Source organism: Rhinolophus ferrumequinum, chromosome 18, assembly GCF_004115265.2.
Source record: "Rhinolophus ferrumequinum isolate MPI-CBG mRhiFer1 chromosome 18, mRhiFer1_v1.p, whole genome shotgun sequence".
Lineage (NCBI taxonomy): Eukaryota > Metazoa > Chordata > Mammalia > Chiroptera > Rhinolophidae > Rhinolophus > Rhinolophus ferrumequinum.
Window position 1 is genome coordinate 3,062,518 of NC_046301.1, and position 19,536 is coordinate 3,082,053.

Consider the following 19,536-nt stretch of genomic DNA (forward strand, 5'->3'; position numbering starts at 1 on the left):
TTAAATAGCGTAGAAGTAGAGTTACTTTAAGAAGATCATTTTCAAAACCGCTTAAGTCACTTGTTTTTCCTTAATAAAATAACTTTTTTTTTTCTTTTTTGCTCTTGCCTTGATTCTTAAATTCCAAATAAAATAAAGCGCAAGTGTATGTACTGTTTGACCAGAACTGTGGGTCCACTGCTCTACTAGTGTCTGAGTTTCACCTGTTGGGTCTGGGGTTTGATTTTACCCTCCTTGCAAGCTACTAAATTAGCTGCTCCAGTTTCATGGATGCTGAAAGAAGACATGAGACTCCTGGATCAGAGACAGAGAACTTTATTACTCAGGGTTCAGCAAAAGCCTGCCCATCAGCGTGTTTCCATCAGCTCATCTTGCCTCAAACTCCACAGGGGTGACACAGTATGACTCAGAAAGATGCTGCACACAGTAGGACTGCATAACAGTTAGGCGCACCGGGCTTAGTGAGTCCATTGCTTTTGTTTTGTTTTGTTTTGTTTTGCTACCAGTCAGCTAGCAAACTTGCTCTTTGTCCCAGGTTGAGATTACTACTGCATCCCTCAAGGTTGTTTGCTACAAACATAACCTTGAGAAATGGCTCAAGACAAGAAGCATTAGGACCTTGAATTCGGCCACACCCAGAAAGACATATAGAAGCACTGGAGACCCCTGGAGGGTTATCTCTCCCAATAGACCTCATGGTGGTCTCATCATCACACTGGCTCTCCCCATTGGCTGCTATCAATATCCATGGGGGAGGGATTGCCCCTGACAGCTAGCCGGGAAAGTCTTGAGTTTCCCTGGGCTTGGTCCACATGTGAATTAATTCCTGGGCCTAGGAGAATGTCCTTGATTTAGTCCTAGGTTTTGTACCCATTCCTGAACTAATCCCATGTTTCCCTGAAAATAAGACAGGGTCTTGTGTTAATTTTTGCTCCAAAAGACACATTAGGGCTTATGTCAGGGGATGTCATCCTGAAAAATCATGTCAGGGCTTATTTTCCGGTGAGGTCTTATTTTCGGGGAAACACAGTTTCTGCTTTAAGGAAGAAAGACTACCCCGTTGCCTTAGATAGCCAACTCACCACGTGACCTACCCCAATAGCTACCACCTGACGCAGGAGGGCAGGATGGTAGGGAGGCAGTCATGCCTCTTTCACACGGTCTCTAAGGGGCAGCTCCGGGGTCTTGCTCTACTTCGAATTTTGTCAAGTCGAGTGAAGTGGAGAAAAGGAAAAGAAATGAGAATTCTTTGGCTCTCTTTATATACCTTAATTCTGGGAACTCTTACCTACTCTTTTACTTTTTACTTATACTAATCGAGTGCCAGTTAAGGATCAGGGACTGTATTAGAGTTGGAGCTATAATTCTGAGTAAATGAGCAATGACTCCTAATCTCACAGGGTTCATGAATAATCCAGGCAATTAAGAGACCACTGGAATGAGAAGGAAAGTGCAGGGTGATGGCAGCCTGTGGACAGAGCACCTACCTGGGCGCTGAGGGTCAGGCAAGGCTTCCTGGAGGAGGTGATGTGTAACCTGAGACCAGAGGGATGAGGAGGAATTGTCAGGTGATCATGTGTGAGGAGGATGCATGGTCTAGAAAAAAGCCTTCACAGAGGGAAAGAAAAACCAAGTTAGAGAAACTGAAAGCAGTTCTGTGTCTGGATCATACCATTCAAGGGGAGAGATGGGGGAGGGGAAGTGAGGAGTGGGATGCAGAAAGTGTTGTCTACCTAAAGGTGTTGTGATTACTCTGGGAGCCCTGGAAGACTTTAAACAGAGGAACAACAGGATAGATATTGCATTTGAGAAATGTCACCCCTATAGATAGAGTCAAAGATGAATTGACGGCGGAAACAAGGCTGGAACCGAGAGACGAGTTAGGAGATCGTTGAAATCCAGGCCAGAGGTGGAGGTGATCATAGCAGTGAGGGTCGAGTGAAGGGGCGGGTTTCTGATGGATTCACATTTAGGGGTGGATCTATAGATCTTAATGAGTCATTGGGTACCCGAGCTGGGGACAGGATGGCGATGGCAAGAACACGTATTAGGAATTCAGGCCAGCAGAAGTTCAAGTCTTGACTCTCGCACTTAGGACCTGAGTTAATTCCCAGGCAGTGCGAGACACTAACCACTACCTCACTTGGCTGCTCTGAGGAGAAATAAAGCACTACATGTTAAGCTGCCGACACAATAAATCTTCGGTAGGTTATAGTTATTTCTGAGTCCCTGTTCTCTGTCTCCAGGAACTGGTTGGATGGAGAATCTGTTCACTGAGGAGTGTGCTGGCTACAAGGAACAACGAAAGGGACCTACAGCAGTTTAAACAAGCATTGGCTCCTTTTCTTGCCCAATCAGAGGACTGGAGGCAGGCCGCTGTTTGGCATTAATTCAATGAGGACCGGCCTCCTCGCTGTTACCTTCAGCTTCTCCTCCTGGTCAGATCCTGCCCCAGTTCCAGCCTCCAGCACGACTGGTCAATTTACATCAGGGTCGAAGGGAAACAGCCATAAGAGAAAGGTGATTAGTTAGTCAGTTATCCTGAAATGGGGAACACAGGTGGAGAAGCCGAATTGGGGGGGAAAAATAATGAACTTGATTTTGAATATACATTGATTTTAGATTTCTGTGAGATAGTCACATAAAAACAGGTTTAATAGGCAGTTGACTATACTGGCCTGGAGTTAAGAAGGCTATCTGGGATTGGGTGGGGAAGGTAAATTCTGCAGGGTGAATGGAGAACCCATAGCAAGGGTGCAAAGTGAGGAAAGAGGATGGGGACATACATACCCAGCCCTGCTCAGGACACCTATGCGAAGGGATGAGTAGAGGCCGGAACTGCCAGAGGCCTGAGAGGAGCGGCAAGCCGAGAGCCTAGCCGGGAGCAGGCCGTGTCCTAGACGCCTGCGGGAGGAAGTGGTTCAGGAGGACAGGTTAGGATCCAATGCTACCCAGGAGCAAGGCGGTCACGGGTGACCTTGCCCGGAGTTTGTCTTGTGTGCGGACAAAAGCTAGACTGCAGTGGGTTAGGAGCAGAAGAGATGTGGAAAATGGAAAGCACAAATGTCAAGTGTTCTTTTTTCTTTTCTTTTGTTCTTAGAGTTCATCTTTTAGGATGTCACAATTTTTATTTTTTATTTTTTTTTTAAGAATTTAGTAAAGTCAATTCACCTTTCTGAAGAGAATCAAACTTGAGAGTGTTTGGTCTTCATGACTTTCAAAGGGTGTCTTTCAGTCTCCTCCGACAGTCTGCTTGCATTCTCCTCTTCACTCCAGGGAGAACACATAAGTCAAATCGCTGGACGTTAGGCTTCTGGGGAGCAGACTGTGAAAACGTTCTTTGTGAAGCGCTTCCTGGTCCTGAAACAGGCAGTGGCTGATGGTCACTTCTGTCTGGTGCCACATGTAACACCTACTAACTTTCCCAGGCGCTTTAGTGGGTTTTTGTGTGGAAATCAAAGTATTATGGGGGGGGGGGGGGAATGCTCCATTTCTATAATTCTGGCAGACTGTATTCAAATTTCAAACATTAAAATATTTTGGACCACATTTTATAAAATTGACATCGATGCTGGGTCACCCAGGTCCGGAACTTCCACACGATGAGAGACTATAGAAATAAGACACTGGTCGGTGACGTTGTAGGCAGCTGGCTAACTGACTGTTCCATTCAGGTCTAAGACGGTTCTTTCCTGCTGAAGAAGAAAATGAAGCACTTGATTTTAAAATACTGCAAACCACACCATGGGCATAGTCATGAGAATGTAGTTTCCAGGAGGAAATCCTCTCTCCTCCTGCTTTGTATGTATATAACTAGTTCAGAAGAGTACTTTTCAGATAGGAGGTTTAAAAAAATGTTTTGCTTTCTTTTATTTCCCGTTCTTACGGGATTAGTTGTGCAGGCTGCAGACAGTAAAAGCTTAGAAAAATAATCCTTAAACCCACTCGAACTTCCTTTGTCTGTTTCAGTCATCAGTGCGTAATTCTGAAGACATTTATTTGAGAGAACCTAATCCTCTAGTAGTTGAGTTCTCAGAGCTCAAATTTTTGGATGCCACTCGTGGCCTGGAGATTAAAACCTCCCTGTGCCCTCTACTCTTTAGAGAGTTAGGAAATGAGAGTTTTGCGGCCATTCTTTCTTCTCTGTGCAGGGATTCAACCCTCAGGGCTAGAGAACTGCCGCTCCCCGCCCCATCTTGCCCTAAATGGGGACTTTCTCCTGGTGTGAGCCTCTCCCCCCTCCCCGAAGGGGGGCTGAGCGCAGGCCGGTGACGCAGCAGTGGGCTGTGGCCCCGCGGCAGGCGCGTCCCGCCTCCGGGGGAAGGGTCCCATTGGCGCGGCGGCGGCCGAGGCTGGACGCGCGGCGCTGCCTCCCTGCAGGAGCCGAAGCCGAGCGCGCATCCTCAGGCTTCGCCTGTCTCTTACAGCCCTTCGTGCTCCCCGACTAAAAGGAGAAGATGGGCACGGGGGATTTTATCTGCATCTCCATGACCGGAGGGGCGCCCTGGGGCTTCAGACTGCAAGGTGGCAAGGAGCAGAAACAGCCCCTACAAGTTGCTAAGGTAGGACCCCCACAAACGCGTCGCGCCGCCAGCGCCGTGCCGGGCAGGGGGCAGGAAAGCCCCCCGTTGCTGGGGTTCGAGTTCTGATTCGGAAGCCGACCCATCAGTTTGACTTTCATGCTATCTTGATTTTTCGTTGTTTTTGTTTAAGGAGGTTCGGTTGGTTTGTTTCAAAGAAACTTGGCAGAAAACCATATATAGCATATATGTAATTAACCAGCAATTAATAGGGAAAAAAGAGAAGCGTGCCATACTTACCAGCTGAAGAAAAGCGTCCTCAGCTTCTCTGACAAGCAGCGGGACTCTTGGGCAGTGTCTTCCAGGCAAGGTTAGGCATTCCAGTTGAGGTATTGTTTCATGTCACTCGGCTCTGGCAGAGCAAACCCACTCAGCTTGGCATAGCCAGTTGGCTTGGCTATTCGGTGGACTTCTGAAGGGTGGTAGTGACATTTGTTATGCAGCATTCATGAAAAGACCAATTTGGGGCAATAATTTTTAAAGTATGACGAAGATGTCATAAAATCTGTTTCAAAGAATATTCATTTAGGGATTTGACAGATCCCCAAATCCAAGCACTCTATTCCATTCGTGTGTACTTATCTGATTAAGTGCTCAAAATAAATTCAAAGACACTCAAAATACATTGTAAGAAACTTAGAGGTAACTTTGAAATGCATCTAATAGCGGTTTTTGAATGTTTTAGATGTTTTTGTTGCCATCAGATTGCTTGTTTCTTAGCTTAGTATGCTATCGGTTTGCTTGAAGAGATCTGCTTATTATCCAGTTGGGAGCCAGCTGAAATAAATTGTAAAATGCGTGAAAATAAGCAGACCTATCTGATTTTAATAGCAAATTGTGGTATTGTATGAAAGAATATGTTTGATTAGTTTCCTGTTTTATGCTTATATTAAAAATGGATCTAGATCTTTATGTAATATATGGATCACTAGCCTTTGTAGTTATTCTTCAGCTTTGGCTTTTTTTTTTTCCTTTTTTTAATGTTCACTGTGAAAAAAGGAGTTCCTTTGAAATTTTCTGCTCCCAGACTTCCATCAGAAAACCCTTTCGTAGTATGATGGTGGAATCCTGCCACCTAGTGAGAATTTCAAACATAGGAATGAAGCATAAAACAGGAGATGAAAAGTAGGATTTTTAGAACTGGAACGTTTCTGAGATCTCCAGTTCAACTCGCTAATTTTCAATCAGGCAAGAACCCAAAGAGGTTAAGTAACTTCTCAGACCTTTGGCGTGGAACTGGCAGAGTGATTAAAGGGTACAGAAAGGTGGTTTCCTTGTGTTCCTCTAGGAGCCGATGGTAGGCAGCGTCAGACAAATTAAAACCCAATTCAGCAATCATAGAATTCATGAGCCCAGAGCGGATTTGCTCTGGGTCTAGAATAGCTGTTGGCTGGGTCCAGTGACTAAGATTTGGGATCTAATTCCAACTCCGATCTAACTTGCAGCCGGGACTGAGACAAATCTCTTGCCCTTACTAACTCATCTGGTGTGTGTGTGTGTGTGTGTGTGTGTGTGTGTGGTGTGAAGGGAGAGAGATACACATTCGGAGTGCGGTGGGAAAGAAGAGAGTTTCTATGAACCATCAGTGAGGCTCTATGTTTCTCAAGTAGCCTGTAGTCATAGGAGTATATATTTTAGAATCACTTGCCTACCAGTTAAAATGTGGGGACAGAAGTGGGTCGAAGCTGTTCATTCCTGGTGGCTCTTTCGTAGCCAGACCTTAAGAACAGAGTGTGTACTGGGTTTCTCCTGGGTTCATGATGTGTTTGTTTCAAAGTGGAACCACTGTGTGTGATATTTTTAAGAACTGAAGTAAGTTGCTAGTGCAGGCATTTCTCTGCTGATGGCAGGATTGAGACAGGCTGTTACGCCGTGTGAGGGCAGAAAATTCAGTCCTGCTCTCCCCCCGAGTCATTTTTCTAACTTTCATTCGTAGTTTTAAAAACGATCATTATTAGAGCACCTGGATGGTTGCCTTAATTCCTGTGTGTGTGTGTGTGTGCGTGTGTGTGTGTGTGTGTGTGCGTGTGTGTGTAGAGAGAGAAAGAGAGAGAGAGAAGTCTATATTTAGTTGTGTGTTTTTTTCATATGTAAAAAGTGACTAGAGAGCCTTCCAAGGAAGATATAATTTCTAAACTACTATGGCAATGCCCACTTTTGTTGATCTGATTTTTCCTTCATTAAACTTACCTACCTAATTTCTTATGCTAACATTCCTATGGAAAACCCGTGGAGCAGACTGAATCCCGTCACTTTCCGTGTCATCAAGGCCGTGACCTCCCTGGAATCACTGTTTTTCACTTAAAACATTGAGTCCACTTGATTGCACTAGCAGTTTCTCACTGAGATGAGGTGGAATGAAGGTCGCTTGGGCATGTGCTGTCTCCTCTTCCCAGGACTGCGATTCTTACTAGGGCCAAGTTACCTCCGAGGAGGAAGATGGAGAGACAAGAGACTTCCAGGAAGGCTGGGCAGGGCATGGTTGCTGGCAAGCAAAATAAAGTTTTGAGGAATATGCAAAGGATTAATTTGGGAATTGAAGAAAATATATATTTCCAAAGAAAAGAAAATTTCAGGGCTTGCATCATGCCCGTAAAATGGGAATGCTACAGACAGTTCTGTGGACAACAACACATTTTTGGCTTGTAAAATATCTAGTGTTTAGGTTTCCATAATTCTGTATAGAATGAAAATCTGACAAGCTGATATAGCAAAAGAAAAACTAGTCTAATGTTATTATGAATGATTAGAAATTGGATAGCTTTATAATTCTCAAATTTCTAGTGACATGTGTAGTTACTTTTGAGAGATATTCAAATGTTTTTAGTATTAGCCTGGCTAACTAAACTGTATGCAAACCCCAGCTTTCAAAGATCACTAACAGAAATCTTAATAATCAAAACTTGTCATTGAGACTGAAGCTCAAAGCCGTAAAATTCTGTTTTGTTTTTAAAAATAAATTAAATTGTGAAAGACCCAAATAATCAGCAACATTACCCCATTTTAAAAATGTTTATATCTCTTTTAATTTGTGTTCTAAATACATGTGCTAGGAAGTAAATATTTCTAATACAGAACCATGACAATATTCTATAATGTGTATTTCCAAGAGATCATCTGCAGAAATAAATTTATCCAGGCATAATTATAATACAAAACCCCTGTGTGTGTGTGTGTGTGTGTGTGTGTCTGTGTGTGTGTGTGTTCCTTATAAATAATGTGTTAGCACTTTTACTTTACACACTGTTTTTTGGAACATGTACTTACATGACTGTGTCACTAGATGTGACCTTGGCAAATGTCTTTGGAAAATGTTCATATAAAAAATTGGGGAGAAATTTTTGTTTTACAAACAAATCTTCTGAACAATTCAGAAATAACTTACATTTTGAAAATGATGAATAAAGAAATGTTTAGACTGTTTATCTTTTACGTGTTTTAATGTTTAGAAACGTTAACTTTCTTCAAAAGTTATAGACTACTATGGTTCTTATTCTCCTATTATATTGCAATTCAAAGATTCAAAGAACTGTTTCTTAAAATTGAGATGATAAATTACAATCACCCATATTATGAGGCAGAAGTAGATTGAATGATTCTTATCTATTATTATATATGCTCCCTTTAAAACTTTAAATAAAAACGTGTTATTTAGGCAAAGCAAATTCAAATAACATAATTACTGTCCTTTAGTGTCTTCAGTGAAGTTTCTAAAATGTTTCAAATAAAATAATTCCAGAAACATTTTCAAAAGGGGGAAGGAAAGTTTTTAATGTGTTTGAATATCGATATTTGAGGATAAAGACATCTTACTACATATGGAAAGCTAGTAACATCTTTATTAGAAAATATGAGAGATCATTTTTTATTGATTTTTGAAGACTTACTTTCTAGAAATTCTAAAAACAGGTCTGCTTACAAGTCAGTACATGTTAGCTAAATCTTGAGCAGATGTCATAAAATCTTCATTTTGGAATTGTGCTTTTGAAGACAGATTGCTGTTTGTTGAGAGACAATGAGACAAAAAAAAATGACTGCGCGTGTGACACAGCACACATTAGCTTCCATTTATCAAGCCCTTGTCATGTGCCAGTAAATGTTCCAAGTTCTTGCAGATATTATATCTTCCAATGATCCCCCAAACCTAGGTAGTAGTATGAGAAGTATCCTCATTTTAGAGCTGAGGAAATCCAGGCGCAGAAATGCTAAGTTGCCTGCCAAACTCGGTGGGACTTCATGGCAGAAGTGAAAGGGCGGTTAGGTGGTCCCCAAAGGGAATTTATAAAACATACCAGTCTTTATTCAACTCTGATGTAATCAGTCAGGGGAGCCCGCAAGCATTCAAAGGTAACTGGTGTGTGGTCAAGATTTGAACCACTGCTAAAGAAAGTTGAGGCAGATATGTCCCCACAGGCTTAGTGAAGGTGGCACAATACGTCCTCCAGCACTTGTGACGTAAGAGGAGGACCAGCAAGAGGCAGGAATTGCCCCACTGTGGCATAGTGAGCATCACATAACTAGTGGTGGGAGGTTTTCCCTTTCTGCAGCCAAGGTGGGTGGGGGGAGAGAAGAGACGCTGGGAAGCTCCGCACTGATTGTTGTACAGGCTGTGTGCCCGCAAGGGAGGAGCCTGGCAGTTTGTCCCCCAGTAGGATGTCTTCTTCGTCAGGGAAGCTGCTGACAGACCTAGTGCCCACATGACGATGCCTTAGGGGGTGGGAGGGTTGACAATAAAACTGGAGAGAGATGCAGGGGGAGGGGGAGAGAGACAGACAGAGAGAGAATGAATAGGGACTTTCCCATTTGGTAAGGCAAGGATCCTCGTGTGGGTAAAGGACTGCCTCAGAAAGTGGCTGGACTTCAGCCATCGTGCCAGCCCCCTCCCCCCCATAGGCCCAGTTCTCAGCCAGGGGTGGCAGGTGCAAGCTGGCACTTGAGAACCTTCTGGAGGCCTGGAGAGGGGAGTAGAGGAGTTGGGTAGGAGCCCTGTTTCCCGTGGTAGGCATTGGCGTGCCCCGCAGGGCTCCTGGAGGAGACCTACCCAAGTGCGCCAGCGTCAGGACACCAGCCACAGAGAGGACAGGGATGCCACAGCACCCAACAAAGAGAAATGCCACCGCATTCACTTATGAATGCGTATATCTACCTCCCGCTCTCTCTCCAGGCTCCTTTCCTGCCTTCAACCTTGCAGGAGCTAGAGGTGGTCAGAAGCAGAACACGCCCTCCTCTCCATGCTAAGTCCAGGAGCCATGAGCCTGGCCACAGTGCTCAGGGAGAGACCTGAGAGTCAGACAGCAGATTGAAGCTGTGATCAGACTCGACTGTTTTAATGACCAAGAGCCACCAGAAATGCCAAAGTATGATTAAGGGAGGGACTTGACTTTATCATGACTGAAAGCACTTACTAGGAGAAGTAAAACTGTGTATGTTTATAACTGAATGACTGACACTCCTCAGAAAAGTCAGTTACATCACCCAGGTTCATATGATCGCATGGACTTGATGTATATGTTATCTCTGAATACGTATCACCAACTCCCGTGATTCCATCGGTGATCATGTGGAAGCTATTGTTTCCAGGTAGAGTGAAATGTAAAGTACTCCTTTTCCCTTTTCTTCTTCTTTTGAAGAAAGAAGGCCTGTGAACCAGCAGTTTGGTAACTGGGGATGCCCAGCTTATTGGGCAAATGCATGATTTCAGTCAGTCTAGAGAGCCAGAGTCTAGACTCGAAAGTTAGAAGTAAGTACTCCGCACTGGTAGTGGCTTTGAACTGACATGATCATTGTTTTTTAAGACAGTTGTATTGCAGATTCTTAGAGTCAGCATGTAATATCATCATGATATACACGTGGTACTGGACGTAACTAGATAACTAGATAATTTGTGTGTTTTTCATTGTAATAGTTTTAAAAGGCAGATTAGCTTCCAAAATGATTTAACCTCCCTTTTTTAGTTAGTAAGTATTCAAGAATATAAGCTAACTTATATACTTAACTAAAAACACTTCACATGCATATATCTTGCAGTCATCCAACTCTGTTAGCATGTTATCTCATTTGGTACTAGTTGCATAGACAAAGTTTTACTACTCTCAGTTCATAGATTTAAAAACAATCCTGAAAAAATAAACTATTTGTAAAACTGTGTAAATCAGACAAATCAGTCCAAATATGATTTTTCCCCTTCCGCAGGGCTATCGTGCCAGCCTCCAGGTCAGCCTGGAGTGTGTAAAATGCTGAAAATTGCCCCGATTTCCATACCGAGTTGGTATGAAATAGAATCTCACCAAACCGAAGCCTTAAAAACACTTGCAACAATTTCCTCTTTGAATGGGCCTGAGGGAAAGAATGACAGCAAATGTGTGTCCAAGTTAATGAGCCATGGGAGGCAAGACTGGAAAGGGAAGCAGTTGACTTGGAAATAAACCTGCAACATAAATGGACCCCAAGGTGTGTGCTGAGTCTTTTCTGACAAATCCATGATGAAACCAAATGCCATGATGTTTTTGTAAAAGGACATGGAGAATTCCCACATCAGCTTCCTCAAATGCTCCTAAAGAGTGAACAGCTTCCTGAAGTTAAAAAGCTCATCTGAGAACTGACATGGGATTGCTCCGTGGGGGGATATTTCTTTGTTTGACCACCTGGACGAGAACATATCTGTAGTGTTGAGTTTCCGTAGACGCTTCATTTTTTCGGATTCATCTACCATTCTTTTCTTCTCCCTGAAAAACAGCGATGACCAGATGCTGCCCAGACTATTGCAGTGTGTGGCATGTGGCAGGTCGCTGGTCACAGATACGGTTTGGTGTTCAGATGGACTGGGCATTGTTTTCCTTCACGAGGATATAAATCCTGTGTATTTCAGATCAACGTGCTAAAAAATGGGGTGGATGTCCCATTTGAAACATTGTCAGTGAAAGGCTGTGTCTTTTGATGATTTAACAAGTCGTCACTTTTCTATCCGTCAGTCTTTGGTTCTTATAATCCTCCTCACCCATGTGTAGCTTTTCCACTTTTGTGTGGAAGCAGGCGTGGGTACTGGCTTGATAAGCAGTGTTCTGGGTGAGTTTTCCTGCACAGAATGCACGGTTTATGTTCCTTCTGATTCTGTCTAGGCCTTCGCCTTCCTTCACACACCCCCACACCCCCATTTCCATTATCCAAGCTCACCAGGCTTGAATTGCACCTTTTTAGGACACAGGTGATTTTCCCCCTAAGAAATCTGTAATAACAGTCAATGAGTGCCATTTTCCTCACACATCTCAGTGAGGAATTCATCTGTAATGTTTACTGGGGGCCAGGCACTTCTTTAATCACCTTTTAAATAGGATGAGAGAACCCTGTGACAGTATCCCTCTGTGAGATCCCATGACAGAGGCACGGAGAGGGTCAGGGGTGTCCCCAGGTCACATGGGTCGTCAGGGTCAGATGCCTTGAGAGCTTGGCTCCAGGGTTTGTGTTCTAAACACAAACTTACACACAACTCCTGCACATGGCAGTTTGGGGTCTAGTGTAGTTTGAACAGCCAGTTAAGGGGGAGAGAAGGACCGAAACAGACCATGGTGGAGAGATTTTTGTGTTCCCGTAAACCAAACCTACTTTCCTTGTTCAGACACTATATGTATGTTCACTAATTTAAATTAGTTTTTAAGTCATTTTCTTTGAAATTTTTATTTCCAGAACAAATAATTTAGGAAGTGAGGTAGAAACAGACTAACAACTTTAGTAATTCTGTCTTCTGAAGGATAGTTTTATTTGGATTTTCTTCTTGGAAGATTTCCCATGTCTTCTTTAAGCAGATGACGTGCTACTTTATCTTAGAATCTCTGAGTTTCTAGCAGCAGGACCGTTTTGGAGGATTTTGTCATGTAGTTAAAGACATTAAAGGTGAGCATGTTAGAGGGTGGTGACCAGGTATGACTTCGCTCCTCCTCAGGCTCCCCCGCCCCCGTCCCCTGTCCCTGGGCCTGTTGTCACTGCTTGTCTTATAGGTGACAACAGCGGCCTTTTCACTGTCTTCCTGCGTCAGGTTGCAGCCCCTCAGCTTCCGGCTACAGAGAGCTGCCAGAGAGGCTTTCTGAAGCGCGTGTCACGTCTCTACTGACGTGCTTCGGAGCCTGCCTCCCCTCGCAGGTGTCCAAATCACCACACCGTCGGTTAAGAAACCTTATTCTGCAGGCAGTGAAGCTTATGAATTATCCCTCTGTAGTGGCCTGACTATCCTCTCTTTCATAGATGAGGACACTGAGACTTAGAGTGAGGGAAGGAAATAATGGGGGTCATACAGCTGGTAAATGCCAGGTCAGACGGGAGCCAGCTTGATGCCAAAGGCCGTGCTCTGAACGGCCCCACCACGGCCCCGGGGCCCCCACCGCCTCTGTGTCTGCTCCCTGCCACACCAGCCAGCCCCAGTGCCTCCTCCCAAACCTGCACCTCGGCCTTGGGAAACACTGTGGTTCTCACAACAGGCTGCAAGTGGGATGGCCTGGCTGTGCCGGAGGCATTTCACCCCCACTGGAGGGCTCTGGGAGGTGTGACTCAGTTTCCCTGTCCAAGCTCAGCACTTGCTCTGCTGTGTCCACACTGTCACCTCCTGCTCCCACCTCCTGCTCCCACCGGCTCCACTGCCTATGGCTGCAATTTGTGCTCTCATGTCTGTTTTTTCCATGAAAGCAGGGATCTATATAAGGGTGTGTGTGTGTGTGTGCGCGCTTGTGTGTTTGTGTGTCTGTGTGTGTATACGAGTGTGTGGATACGAATACACACACACACACACGCACACACACATGCTTTTTGTTGTGATTTGATGGGTAGATTTCCATCTTCTCTGATGTCCACCCTTTGTGCTCACAAACTAATTGGAATAGGCTACATTTTTATATTTTTGTGTTAAAGTCTCATTGATACTTTTTATTTGAAATATATGAAACTTTGTTAGAAACTCTTTTCCAGTTAAATGTATAGTTAGGACATTTTTAAAGACTAATACACTTAAATAATTTTCAAGTAGAAAAATCACCTCATAATAGGGTAATTTTCAACAGCTCTTCAAAATCTTCCTTCTGTTTCATTCATTCGTTTTAAAATGTTGCTTTCGAAGCAATGAATTGTTAGGGGACACATTGTATTATTCTAAAATATACACTAGGTAGGCGAAGACTGAGCGCACTTGTCATTCCGGAGAAGGCCAACACGTCTGTAATGTTCATTTCTGGTAATAACGTGTGAAGCATCCTTCCGTTGTACAGCTCTGTGAGGGTTTGCGATAGGTTCGTACCATTGGGCCTTAGAGGCACCAATCTCTGTGTGATGCGAAAACTTCTCCTGGCCTCTCCCTGTATCATCACAACATGCTTTCAAGTCTCGAGTATATTTAAATGTGAGGTTTTATAAAATGAACCGTATTGATGACATCTGCTGTGCTTTCCCACTTGCTTCTTCAGTTGATTTTGCTGCATGAACTTGCCTGCAGGTATGCTCTGGGTGAGTTTATGTGAGGCACCTTCCTAGCCAAACCCTGGCATCTTCACCTGAATCCCTAGGAAAGCAGCTGCTTCATCCGTGGTTTGACATCATTTGTCCCATAAAACGTTGATTTTTTTTTTCAAATTAAGGAATTTATTTTTTTTTTGAGCGCTCATCTCTAGTATCTTTCTCTGCTGGCCCTCCACCTGGGCAGCTCTTCATCGATTTCAATATGGAAATAGAATCTAGAAAACACCATAGGCTGGGACATACCAGAAACACATGTTTTTTTATCTAACTTTTACAGCAAACCGCCTCCAACATGTAGTTTGTTCCAATATTATTGCTACCAATTTCCTGCTTCCTTTTTCTTTGTATCCTCAAAAATATTTGCTGACAAAACAAAAAATACATCTTGGTCTGTCACTGTATTGTATTATTTTAGTCATTTTAATTGCATCTATGATGAGCTTCTAAACATTATTATTTGCTTTAAATTCTGTAAAGTTTTAAACCAAGTATTGCCTGACATCAACTATTGTTGAAAAGAAAATCCAGAAGTTTTTCATGTTCTGAATGCCTAGTTATTAAATACCTTCTTAGTCCTGATCACGTCACTCTGACATTAGATAACATCCTCGAGACAATAATGGCATGTTTTCTCGCTGATAGCAGTGGATATAAATCCATATTCCAAATGGTCTTCTTGGTAACTTTGACTATTTTACCTGCCTGACACACACGATGACACAGTAATGGTTTTATATCCCACAACCTGCCAATGGAGAGTTTCTGGAGGAACGTAGAGAAGGGTCAGCTCTGCCACATGCTTCTTCCCTTATGCTTGAAATGTGTTATCTTTCATTGACAGCTTCGTTTCAGGAACGTTTTAAAGCTTGTATCATCTTGTAAGGGTTGAAAGTAGATAATAACACGGAAATTCACTTAATCAAGCGCCGTAAAATGTAAGAGATCGCAACATCGTGTCGGGAGGTCCCCTGCTGGGTGTGGTCACCTCAAGGATGGAATTCCTAACTGTCTGGACCAGACAGGCTCTGGGTACCGTGTCAGTCCGTATGCTGACGTAGGTTAAACAGTATTAGTTAGTGCTCATTTCCTTCTCGTTTTTTAGATGTGAACACATGTCTGTAGAGTTCCAGTTGGTTTAGCAAATCAGGGGGGAGCCTTCCAGGCATGGGTGCCACCAGTGCAGAAGGGTCCTGGGGCAGGAGCTCACCTGGCATGTCCGAGGAACCATGAAGATGCCAGTATAGCGGGCACACACTTCCATGAGGCATCGCTCTAAGAAATCAGTCATTCAGTGAGAAAAATGAAAAAGTCTCTCTCTTGGGAACCCTGGCCACGGGGTTATTTTCCCATCGTGAAATGATTATCATGCTGGTTCTTGGAGAACAACTGTGAGCTGTCGTCTTCCTGTGTCCTCTTCATCCATTTCAGCTTTTCATGAGGTAGCCTACTGGTCAGTCTGTAGAGCCCTATACGTAAGTAAATAATTACCGCCGCCTCTTAGGTAGAAACTCGGTTAAAAATTATATGAAAGTCGTCTTTCTTCAGCCTCTGAAATTGATTCTCCCAGTGAGAGAAGAATTTAAGGAGTGTCCAGGAGGATTTGATACATAGATTCTGTTTATTTTGACCTTGATGTCAGACCTAGAGGAAAGAAGAGTGTTATTCTGTTTTCTAGTGTGCCTTAATTTAATTTCTCCTTCCAAAAAGAGAGGATCTTACTGACACATTGAAAGGACAGAAGCATTTTCATTCTGGCTACCACTTACTGTGTAGCTTTAAACACATTTTTCTGAGCCTCTGTTCCCTCATCTGTAAAATGGGGTACTATGTAATGATATTGTTGTTTTTTGTAGATGAAAAATGGCACCAGTTTTACAAGTGAGGAATCAGAGACCCAACGAAGCAGTTAATAGTGTGTCGCTCTACTTGGTAATGATTGTGTGTCAAGGTAACACCTGACACATAGTAGCCATGAAGTAAAGGAGTCTTCTGTCATCGTTAATATTCTACTTAGTGGAGGAAGTGACTCTCTTCTACAAAAGTTTGTTTTCTTCAGAAATTAAGAAAAGCAATAACTCAATTCCTTGTTCTCCAAATATACAGATGAAAATTAAGGGCCCAAAACCAAATAAACAAACTGTGTTAGTTCTTTCATCCTGGGTAAATTTTCATTTTTGGTAAAATGCGACATTTCATGCAGTAACAATTACTCATCAAGATTTCTTTGTTATGTAGTTTAACCAGTTTGAGGCAACAGATCCTAAGGTTGTGTATTTTACAAAGCCAAATGAAATGGTTGTCCCACTTAAAAACAGTACAGATTTTTAAGGAAAATCCCTCCAACTGTGAAGAAGTGGTTGCGTCTAATTATATTGAGCTTTATTTATAGCAAGTCGATTCTGACTTTTTCGATCACATTAGTGACTGTGCTTCAGTTTCCTCATTTTGAAAATGGGGACAGTGTTAACCTCCATCTCCAAGGGTTGTTTTCAGGGTTAGAAATTACACATGTAAATTACTTAACACACCGGAAACACTTAAGGGCTTTAGCAAAAGTACTGTTTATCACATTCGTGGTTATTCTAATTGTACTTAAGCAGCTTCTATGAAATTGAAGGGATATCTGCTGTCTTCCCGCAGTGCCTTTTAAGATCCCATCTCAGCATCAGTGGCAGGGCTCCTGCAGTCCTGGGGTCCCTCCCTGTGCGATGCTATTTAATGGTTTCAGACTGTGGCCTTATCCTCACCGAGTAAGCCACCACCCTTTCACTGGGAACAGCATATGGAAATCATCACAAAGAGAAGGAATCATTTAGAGTGCTTTGAAAATATAAAAGAAAATAAATTGTCCCTGGTGAGTAAATATAGGACACTGATCTCTGAAGAGTCGGCAAGCTCTGCCAGGCCTGTGGGGAGGGCATTCCCCCCCACCCCCACCCACACCCCCACATCTTGTCTTCTGAATGAGGAGAAGTTATTACTATATAAGGCTGCTTGCCCTAAGTAAATGATAATGCATTAAATTCTTGGTGTTTTTAGCTTTTCAAACAGTGATGAGTTATTTTCATCAGTCCAGATCAAACGAAAATGAAAAACAAAATTTGCGAAAGGCTTAGGCCTTGGGAGTCAGATTCTACCATAGAAGTCACCTTTATTTTCATTTCTTTCATGAAGAAACATAACATTTTCCATTGGCTGGTGCTCAGCATGACTGATATTAGATTGAATCGTGTAAATATTATATTACATTTATTGGCTGCCGCAGGGGTCAAAACGCAGTGCTCCATTTTCAGGGCCTCTGTCCTTTGGCTGCCTGCCGGCCAGCTGGGGAAATGCTGGGCAGCACAGCTTCTTCCGGGGGGAGAGCAGCGGTCAGGGGAGGGTGCTCATCACTGCATGCGTCCTCTATGCCAGAAGGACCACGCAGCTTCCTGCTGAGTGAACTGCTAGGAGTCCTGAGCTGCAGCAGCACAGGGCTGAGTGTAGGACAAATTCAATTAAGGATCCCATTATGACATTTATTCCATTCCGTTCTTTATTCCTCCAGCTAGTCTGACTCTCTGCTTCTGCTGCTTGGTTGAGAAGGAGAATTCCTTCTTCTGTGTCTTCACTGCCTCATTTTCTTAATTCTCAGTCTTTCTTTATCTAGTTCTGTTTACACCTCTCTCCCCCCCACCCCAAAAGCTTCCTAAGCAAATCACGACATCGGATCTGATGTTGCTTTATCTGCAGAAAGTGGGGTGATTTTGTGTGTGTGTGTGTGTGTGTGTGTGTGTGTGTGTCTGAAAGGGACAGAGAGAGAGAGAGAGAGAGAGGCAAGCATTGACTCGGGGATGCGATGAACTAGTACGGAGAGTAGTTTTGCCCTCGTAGTCTTTTCCAGGAGTGTGTTTCATCAGTCCAGCACGTCACTCATTCTGTCTCCTTTTGAAGGTTTTAAGGCCCTTTTCCTCCTTTCCCTGTCTCTGGTCTGAGCCTCTCGCTTCCTCCGGTGAGGCTATTCTGATTTCCTCCTGAGAATGGCACATGGGTTCTTCCCACAGGCCTCTGTGACTTTGCCCAGGATGGTTTCTGAAACAGAATGTTCCTCTATGTATTTCTCCCAGGCATCTAGGAGGTTTGCGATGCACATTATTAGTTCCCCAAATACAAGTACACATTGTGTGGGGAAGTTGATCAACTTCATCAGAGCCTTTGAGCATGAAAACCTACCTTGAAGTTCATGACTGCATCAAAGGTAAGTAGGAGCTGGAAGACCATGATGCTTCAGGATGGAAAAAGGGTGGAGTGAGGGCGAGGGGTGGGCTGGCAGGGCCCCGGGCCTGTGGGCCAACGTGGGACAAGGAGTCCCTGCTTCAGGCACGCACAGCACCCCCAGCCTGGGACTCTCACCAGGCCAGGGCCCGGAGCCAAGGTGCACGGCTGAGCTCAGCGCATGCCCGTCGCACGCCGTCCCATTTCGCACTTACACGTTGTTGTTTGGCGATAGCCAGCGTCGTGATGTAGGGCCTGGTGTCTCATTGGTATTCCTAGTTAAAAGGTTTGCCATCCCCATATTTCTGTTGTCACCTTGCTCTTTGAAAGCAGGACCCTAGGTCCTGGAATCTTCTAAAATAATGTGTTCCTCAAGGTGGATGAGATGCACGTGTGTTACATAGGTGTATAACGAGGCACTTAAATCTGATTTTATACTTATCGATAGGTGTTGAATAAATAAATGAATGCCTGAATTTACATCCTTTATTCTTTGGTGCAAAGCCTGATTTTACCTAAGCTTTATTTGATGCTTTTTCTAATGAGCAATTTATTCAAAGGATAATTAGAAGACTGCAATACGTGCTTTATATATGTGTGTGTGTTCATATTTTGATCTCGTGTTATGTGAGAACAAAACACCCATCCAGGAGGTTGAGTGAAAAGACCATGGACTAAACTGGAGGTCAGGAAACTTGAATTCTGGGCAGGGGTCTAACTCGACTTACCTCTGTGACCTTAACGACATCACTAAAACTCTATGGCTCTCAATTTCTCTACTTACACATTGAAATATTTAGAATACGTGGTTTCAAGCTTCCTTCCAGCTAATCTGTTTTAAACCAAGGAGATAATAGCTGAAAGAAAATATCCCTGAATGGTCATATTTGAAAAGTGGTCATATTCTGTTGAAAAATAAAGCAATATTTTCTGGAAAGGGCAATTCTTTATACAGCATTTTACGGGAATCTTACTTGCATTTCTCCAGCTCATAATTTGAAGGGCACATTTGTTTTGTTTTGTTTTGCTTTTAAAGCAAAATACAGCAAAAACTCAAAATGGTATCCATTTAATCTGCTCTTTCACTAGATTTTCCTTTTTGAATGCTTAAAATTGCAATGCGGTGAATTTCTACCAAATTCAACATTTTCTAATGCATCTTCATTTTTTAAAAAAAGCTTGAGTGTTTCCCTTTCCTTATTAG

The 19,536-nt window shown here is 43.3% G+C and overlaps 1 protein-coding gene across 2 annotated transcripts in view; it reads left to right on the plus strand.

Moving 5' to 3' along the window:
- The first annotated feature begins 4,348 nt into the window (after positions 1-4,348).
- SYNPO2 (synaptopodin 2) overlaps positions 4,349-19,536 on the plus strand; it is a 134,941-nt gene continuing 119,753 nt past the window's right edge. For both annotated transcript variants that reach the window (XR_004425549.1, XM_033133685.1), the window contains exon 1: positions 4,349-4,562. Coding sequence is in view for 1 of the 2 variants with exons in the window: in XM_033133685.1 (XP_032989576.1) it covers positions 4,458-4,562 (105 nt within the window). In the remaining variant the exon portion in view is untranslated. The remainder of the gene's footprint in view (positions 4,563-19,536) is intronic.